The sequence below is a fragment of the Psammomys obesus genome, unplaced genomic scaffold, assembly GCF_907164565.1.
Source record: "Psammomys obesus unplaced genomic scaffold, mPsaObe1.curated_primary_1811, whole genome shotgun sequence".
Classification (NCBI taxonomy): domain Eukaryota; kingdom Metazoa; phylum Chordata; class Mammalia; order Rodentia; family Muridae; genus Psammomys; species Psammomys obesus.
This window is the reverse complement of record NW_026594377.1, coordinates 1,911,657-1,920,320: the sequence shown is the minus strand read 5'-3', so window position 1 is coordinate 1,920,320 and position 8,664 is coordinate 1,911,657. Positions and strand designations below refer to the sequence as shown.

Below are 8,664 nucleotides of genomic sequence, written 5' to 3'. Positions count from 1 at the left end.
AGATAGATAGATAGATAGATAGATAGATAGATAGATAGATAGATAGACAAACAGATAGACAGAGAAAATGTTGTCAGTAAAATGCCGTGACTGTGAAATGACTGAGCAGAACACACATCCATTGATTATATTGTTGGCTGAGAGAACCTTCAATGCAAGGAAGGCAATGAGGAAATAATTTTCCATAGCTAAGGTTACAAGAAATAGGCTGGTTTCTTTTACAATGTATCCTGAAGAAATACTCAATAGATTGTTTTTAAAAATTTAAGTGTGGCATGTTTATTATCATAGAATACATAATAGCCCAAACTGAGTATTAATTAACATTGCATCAAAGGTCATATGGTTCATAATATCAGTAAAATCAATATGCCTCTAGAAATCAGAATTATTGCAGAGTCGGTAAAACATGATGAAAACGGAGTGGAATAGAGGACTGGTTATGTCCTTTGTAACTAAGTGAACATATACTCACAAATGTGTCAATTAAAAAGGTGTACATGGAAATGAAAATTGGCTAATGGCCTTTTTTCCTTAAGAACTGTACTAGTTTACAGTGTTAGGAGGAAAAGGAGTGTGGGACCTTAAGATACGCCAAAGCTGCTGACATTCATCTTGGACATGTTTTGCATTTTTAAAATATCATCCAAACAATAAAGCTATTTACATCTCAGAAGGAGAAAAGGCTGACTTTCAGAAGTAACCAAGTTTGTGAAACTTTCACTCAGGCCCGAGGTCTCCACAAACAAAACCTACTCCTTCTTGATTTATACGGAGGTGGACATCGGAGAATTGCTGATGATGAAGCTTAAGTGGAAGAGCGACTCCTACTTCAGCTGGTCAGACTGGTGGAGCAGCCCCGGCTTCGTCATCGAGAGGATCCGGGTGAAAGCGGGGGAGACTCAGAAAAAGTAATTGACCTGAATGTTCTCCACCTCGTTTGCACGGCCTTCTGTCCACACCTGGGGCAAAACCTTTCAGGAGCCTTCAACATGCAGGTGGAACTATCTGTGGGACCTACTTAAATATTCCAGAATATTCTTTGATGGCCACACAGAGGAAATAGTTGACTACCTATTCCTTTGGGGAAGACTAGAAGTGTTCACACTTAGGATTTTTGTTTTGCTTTGCTTTGCTTTTGTTTGGTTTTTTTCAGATCTTGGAATAGTTGCACATATATAATGAGATATCTAGGAATTATGACCAACTAGTATTCCACGTTCCTCTGATACAAAACAGTCTGAAAGTCATTTGCACTTTTTCGGTGACTGCACTTTGACTACAGTGAATCGCCTGAGGCCAGGTGTGGAATTTCCCACTCGGGGCATCATTTTAGTATTCAAAATATATTAGATTGTGGAACATTTGGGAATTTAGATTTTTGGGTTGGGAATGCTCCGCCTGTAATATTTCTGTGTTTCAATTTAGAATTGTATAAGCCCTGAACTGGCCACAGTTATTTGGAATAGGAGCTGGGACCAGAAGCAGGCAATCTCAGGATTCGTATGACACTATTTCTTGCAAACACAAAATAATTTAAAAACGTGGGCCAGATCTTGGAGATGCTAACATCTAAGGGCTAAAAGAAACTCTCCAAGTAGTAGGAGATTCTCAGCCCCACCCCACACATATCTATAAAATAATTTGCGTAAAGAGCCCCACAGAATTGAAATATTCACACACACCTGTCCAGAAATTTTGCAACGATACCATTGGTAGAAACAACTCTTTAAAATAGAATTGAGGACTCTTTTTTTTTGCCATTTACTTTTATACAAAGCCTTAAGAAATGGCTATGGATAGAAAAATTCTGCAGAGCCTTTGTTCCTAAAGTTGTTGGAGGCCGAGTCCCTAATCCTCTGACATACTAGAGGTGGTTCTGTAATGCCTCTACTGCTCAGACCTTCTGCGGGAGACAGGACCTGAGTGGCACATTAGGGTCTGTGGGAAAGATCACCGCAGTGAACTGTGATCATGTAAGATTTAATTGGTCTTGGCAAAACACCCATTTTAAATAGCTGTTCTTCTTGTCCTGTGTGACATGCTCACATCTACTTTCTTCCCCAGGGTCATCTTCTGTGCTAGGGAGAAAGTATCTCATCTGAAGAAGGGAAAGGACTCCGCAGTGTTTGTGAAGTGCCATGACAAGTCTCTGAAGAAGTCTGGCTGGTGAGCATCTTGAACTGCAGCTCTCTGAGCATCCTGAGGAGACCTGCCTTGCGCTCGCCCTGCGTGCAGCTCTTGTGCTCTGTCTTTAGGGCATCTCTCTTAGTCCTAATTTCTTATCTTATGCTCACTTGCTTCTGTTTTTTTAACCACTTAATACGTCTTTTCCTTTCGAACCATGCTGACCTTTATCCCAGATACACAAATTTTACTTCTTGAACCACTCACAAGTCTATTTCTCCATTTCCTACTCCCTCACGTCTGTCTGCTGCGTAGATGCTAAATGAGGAGCAGGGACCACCCTGGCTGTGGGCTCAGCTCCTCCTGGGATATATCCAAAGACAAAAGCATCTCCTATCAGCCGGAGCCACACAGTCACATTCTTTCTCCAACTGCCAAAGACTCCGGGGCATAGAACCAGGGGAAGACACTAAACCAGGTCAAAACCCCAAAGCTGGGGAGAAAATGCAATGAGTACAGGAAACCGTTCTATCTCAAAGCAACTGGTCTTGTCCTATATGACCTCTAGGGCTAATACACATGGTAGCTGGCAGCAGAATCTTTCCAGCACGTCAGTGCTAAGTGGAGACCAAGCATGTGACCTTCCATCTCCTCTCCCAAGCTCTCAGGATATGCTGTTTTCATCCCTCCTCGCTCCCCTGCCAGACTCCAAGTGCTAATGGGTTACACATCTTAAAGGAAGACTATTAGATAGTGCTACAAAGGCGGTGACACAGAAACAACGACAAAGGCTGATCACAGAATCACTGGGAGATAGAAAAGGCATTTGCTATGTGGAATACCTCTTTTTAAATGTCTTCTTAAATATTATTTATATATGCTCACTCTGGCTAGATGAGGAAAACCAGACAAGAACAAAGAGGAAGCAATAAGGCCTTATCAGTAACATTTGATATGTGATTAACAACTTGATTCTTAAACTTTCTCACTATACATACATTGCATTTGTATATTTTCCCATCACAAACATACAATTATGGCACTGAATAAAAAGAAGCAGCCATATGGGCCCCAAACATTACTGTGAATGCCCAAGAGGAACCTCATATGGAGAATAGTTATTGGTATTAAGCTGGCAACATGGCTCTTAACTAAGGGGAGAAATTTCCACTAAGCCATGAGTGCTTTGCCTCTTATGAATCCTGGATCCTAGGCAACTTCTTACTTACCTGCACAGCTGGGCACAGGGGCACACACCTGTAATCCCAGCACTCTGGGAGGCAGAGGCAGGCAGATCTCCATGAGTTTGAGGCCAGCCTGGTCTACAAAGCCAGCCCAGGACAGCCAAGGCAACACAGAGAAACCTTGTCTCGAAAAACTAAGCAAACAAACAAAACAAGGGACTCCAGTATAAAAGCTTAGATGTGCACACGAGGACACTTACACACGCCTACCCCCCCAGCCTTCTGCAACTTTGAGCAGATATGTGAGTATAGAAACAAAAACCCTTTAATAACTATAAAGCCAAAAACTGAGGAAATGCCCTCACTTGTTTATGAAGCATTCAGTCAACACTATAAGAAATTATCTGTGAAGGCCTAATGATGTATCTATAACCTGCTCATAGGATTTCTAAACAATAGATACAGAGGCAGCTGTTTCTTGAAATATGCTTTATATTTAGGAGGTCATTGTGAATAAGACTAGCAATACTGTGCAGGGGTTTCAACTTAGAAGGCTGTCAGTCTGGCGCCCCTGTTAACTCCTCAGAAGGCTCACACTCCAAGAAAAGAACGAGGCAGGCTTTTCATTATGTTTAGAGCACAGGAAAGCTTCGTGACTTTTACCACCGCGTGACCTAGCCTTTGAAGATGATGCTCAAATGGGGGCCCATCTATATGTACATCAGGCATGTCTACTGCCCCAGGAGGCTACTAACATACACCAGGTGTGTCCACTAACACACAGCAAGTGTGTCTACTGTCCCAGGAGGCTACTACTTTTCCAGATCTATCATCCGCATCTCACAATCTCTGTTCTGAATGTCACTTGGACACTACTTCATCACAGCAGTGGTGGGGAGAGAAAGGATCTGTAAAAGACAAAGCAGATGATTAAATAGCCTTTCTTCTGTGTTTCCTCAGACACTGGACAAACCCACAAGAGAAGAAAGCACATGAGTTCTTTGAAGACCGAAGTAAATGAAGTAAATTTTATTAAAAAAAAAATACCCTTGTTTGGGTGTTTGAAAGTGGGTTTTCCTGAGTATTAATCCCAGCTCTATCTTGTTAGTTGACTAGAAGGCAGTCTAAAATACTGAAAGGTGGCTAATACAGGGTGAGGTCGAGTGGCCCATGGCATGTGTTCCAGCATCAGAGGATAGCAGCCAGGAGAAGCATGGCGTCCTGTATCCCTTAAGAAGGAATCACTTGTTCCCAATAATATAAGACCCCTTCGTGTGACCTGTTTGGTCATGGTCTAGAATTAGTGAGGGCCTCTTATTTTGATTAGAATTCTGAGATTTTAAAATTAAGACCTTTTGAAAGTTTTCTCCAAGTCTGATATAGACCATGTTTTTGGTGGCATGAGTCAGATCCATTTCTTTAGCAATTGAGCAGTTGAAACACCTGACCTTTGTAACTAGTTCTTTTAACATTGGAATGAGCTAAAAAAGAAAAGAAGCAGGGACAGTGGAGGACAGGGCTCAAGTCGTCCTGAGCCATGGTCTCACCATGACAAAGTACAAGTCAACAGAGATACTAAACCTAGATTGGGTAATTCTGAATAGACTTGGATTTTTATGGCTTAATCCCTCCATCTCTTAAAAATTTGTGTTATACTTCAACATTGTTCTCTGGGTGGATGTTGAAAATGAGCTCATCTTCAGGTGACACATAAAATGAGCTGAATGAAAATATTGGCTAGTTTGATTTTAGGGTTTTTTTTTTTTTGTTTTCCTTTTTCTTTATTGAGAAAAAGTCTCCTTTGTCACACTCTGGGCCAAGCCTGACCTAGAAATCTGTAGCTCAGGCCTGCCTTAAACGCTCAACAATCCCCCTGTCTCAGCTTCCTGCATGCTGGAAGCTTGACACCATAATCTTATCATCAGACTTTTCCTGTTTGTTTTCATCAACTTGAACACTTTCAATCGCCAACAGTTACTATTTCGTTGGAGAATCATCTCAGCCCTGCCTCTGTCACACTCCTAACACATCATGTTAATTTCACATTTAGATGTGATCAGGTTCAAGTTTCTCACCATGCAATGTACAAATTTTAGATCAGGACCATTTTTATCATGTAAAAGCTGAAATTACGAGGAAATGTGCATATCAATGCTTGTAAACTGTTGTGTGCCAAGAAGGGAGTCCTCAGTTGCAATAGCCACAGGAAGCCCCAGGCAGTTGGCCACTGTTTCGTTATATAAAAAGAAAAAAAAAAAAAAACTAATCAAGAGTGAGTGAACAATTACTTATGAGCTAGATCTCATATTTTCAGAATGCTTTTACTGCATATTAATATAAAGGGATGAAGAAGTTCTGTCTCAGAAGCTATTGCTGGGAACACAAACTGTGAAACGTGTGGGTATCTGAACACCTCCCCACATGCCAAGCCCCACAAGTGAAGTTATCACTCAGTGTCATCTGGAAAGGAAAGAGTCAAGGGATATACTGAACATGTCAGAGAAGTGGTTCCAGATATGCTGGACTGTTAGCCCCTGCTGGGAGAAAGATATTTGTACCTATGTAATATAGGACAAAAGGGACTGATTTCATCAGACTTGGAGTCATTTCTAACAATAAAATGATGTACAATTTGTCACTGGCAGCCCATTATTGCTAATTCATTGCAATATATACGTACATATCTCAGTGATACTTCGGCTTTAAATTTTATTTATTAGCTGTAAATATATGTGCGGGTGTTTAAGAGAGCTTGTGAACACTGGAAAGGCTGTTGCAGCTACCTGCTGCGTAGATTTGTGGTGCTAACTTTGTGTCTGTCTTTCTCAGTGATCATCTGTCTCACTGAGCCAACTTACTCTGACGAAATAGTGCATTGAAATAGGCTTTTGAAAGAAGAGATTCGCCTGTGTGATGAAATGAAATCTGCTTTTAATAAAATTGACAACATTTTATCATGATACTAAGTCATCATTTTGTATCATTTTAGCCCTTCTAGATTCTAGGGAAATCAGATTTAATTCTTAGGCCAGATTCAATCAGCAAATTTTGACTGAGTAACCACTGTACTTGCCCAGTCATAGAAGTAATGTAAGTCATAGAAGACAATTACAGACGTGACGTAAGTCATAGAAGACAGTTACAGAAGTGACGTAAGTTGTAATGTGGGCCTGATCACCTATGAGGATCACATGAATCCCAGCAATCTCAGGGCTCCTCTGACAGTGCACACGCCAGACTTCCCAGGGAGCCAGTGTTGCCCTGTGGGCACCGGCAGGGTCATCACATCTCGCAGCTTTCTTTCCTTCTCACGCTGCTCTAGATAGGACACCCCCCCCCCCGTCTGTAGACTAACCCTGTATGCAAATATACAGACTAGTGGGATGGTGATAGATCGGTTTCCAGAGTTGCTCCAGTGACGGCTGATTCTTCGCACACACCCAGGTGCGCAGTCTCTCCCTCACAAGCCCGTGTGACTAAGAAAGTGCTAAAAAAGAAATCAGCTTATTAAGAACTGCAGCCTCCATGGGGGCCTCTCTCCTGCTGGCTGGTCTTGGAGCACTCAGGAAACTAACATGAGTAAAACTCCGGGGGGGGACCATGTGGCGACAACTGGAGCTCTGGGTGTGGGAGTAATCCCTCACAGCTGAGGGAGAAATGGGCAGAAGCTGGTGACCAATGCCTTAGCTATGACCTCAGGTGAGACCTAATCCATCCCAACCTCCCTGATTCTTAGCACAGAGAGACTGAATAAATATTTTCACCTGTCACATCTGGTGCACCGGTAAATGAAAGATAAATAGTTTGCTTTATCTGGTTAATTTATTCCTTGTAAATCAAACATTTACAAGTCCATATTTAAAAAAAAATAAGGAAGATTATGCTTTGAAGGTTATGCTTATTTCTATAACCTCTCACTTAGCCACCTGGTAGGGAGGGAGGTAAAAAAAAAAAATGAATTGTCAACACCACACGGGTTTAATTTCATCACTTTCTTTTACTTCCTTTCTTGTTAATATGGAGCCTATAGTTTATTACAAAGTAAAGTGGGGTACTCTCCAGGGGTAAGAGCAGGCGATAGCCAGAGATACCAGGTTGTGTCATATACTGCTGTTGGGGAGAGAGGGACAAATGTATACTCACTCCAGATAGGAACTGACAACAGACCAAAGTAGTGTTACCACAAATCCAACTTAAACCAATGAGTTTAATGTGGTTACTCCTGGAGTTTGGGTGAGGGCTTACTTACAGTAGCTTTGTCACTGAAAAACCACTCCAATATAGCTGCAAACCTGGCACTCTCATAATGACTTGCAGGCAGCTCATCAGGTTGGGGAGGTTCTTTCCTTATCAGTCTTTATGACTTAGGTTAGCCTTGGGGAGGAAGGAGCCCTGCAACTCTGCTAAGTTTCAGGGCATTCCTGAGAGTTGTAAGATTGTACTTCCTGAATTGTACTCTCCTTTCTTTAGAACTTCCTGAATCATATCAAGCTGTCCTCCAGGATTCAAAGAGCTGTTTCGAAGTTACACACAACTGAACGCTACCATAATGTTACACAACTGAACGCTACCATAATGTTGTAGTTGTTACTTATCAATTCTACACTTTTCCACAAGATAGAATTGTTTACGAAGACATTCTTAAACCTAATGAGATCTGGTGCTAAGAACAGCCAACTGAGTTTCAAACCAAATTCATTTCCCTTCTCCCCATATCACTGACATCCAGAAAAATGGTTCCACACAAACTCTCATGAAATTCTTGTAGTTTGGAAATTCCATGACTTTTAGTTGGCACGCTTCCCCCTGCCCTTGCGTAACTGCGAGTTGTTGGCTGGTCTTTTTTTCTAGCATCGAGGACCTGTAGTCAAGTGTCCTGCCGCCCAAGGGCTAAAGAGGTAAGATGGAGTCTTTCTGGATATACAAAGGTCTAGCTGAAGAGACAGAAAAGCCAGCTGGCGTTATGTTCCCTATGCTAAGCAAGCTCACTGAATGCCTCCCCACAGTCCACTTGTTACACTGTGTGATAAATAAGCTGTCCCTCTCAGCCTAGGCGACTCAGCAATAGGGATACTCTAGAGATAGACAGTTGAACTCTCTCCTTAGGAACCTGGAGGATGTGGCACAGGAAAGGAAGCGACGAAGAGAGATGACCTTCACGCTCAGTGCACTGCAGATGAGTTTTCCCCGCAGGATGGCCACTGTGCTTCCAGACAACAAGGCATGTGGCCCTGGGCCAAGCCTGACCGTGAGGCCTGTGCTCTGCAACAGTTCTAGTCCAGTCGTCCATCTTCCCGGATGCAGAAGCCTTTACTGTTTAATAGCATACCTACACCCTCCCACACACCTTAAA

At 42.2% G+C, this 8,664-nt stretch overlaps 1 protein-coding gene across 1 annotated transcript in view; it reads left to right on the top strand.

Moving 5' to 3' along the window:
- The window catches only part of Lpl (lipoprotein lipase), a 22,525-nt gene extending 16,576 nt beyond the window's left edge, over positions 1-5,949 (top strand). The window contains exons 8-10 of the mRNA XM_055618914.1: positions 729-911; positions 2,068-2,169; positions 4,272-5,949. Of these exons, the coding sequence (XP_055474889.1) occupies positions 729-911; positions 2,068-2,169; position 4,272 (286 nt within the window). The 3' untranslated portion in view covers positions 4,273-5,949. The remainder of the gene's footprint in view (positions 1-728; positions 912-2,067; positions 2,170-4,271) is intronic.
- Positions 5,950-8,664: the final 2,715 nt, after the last annotated feature.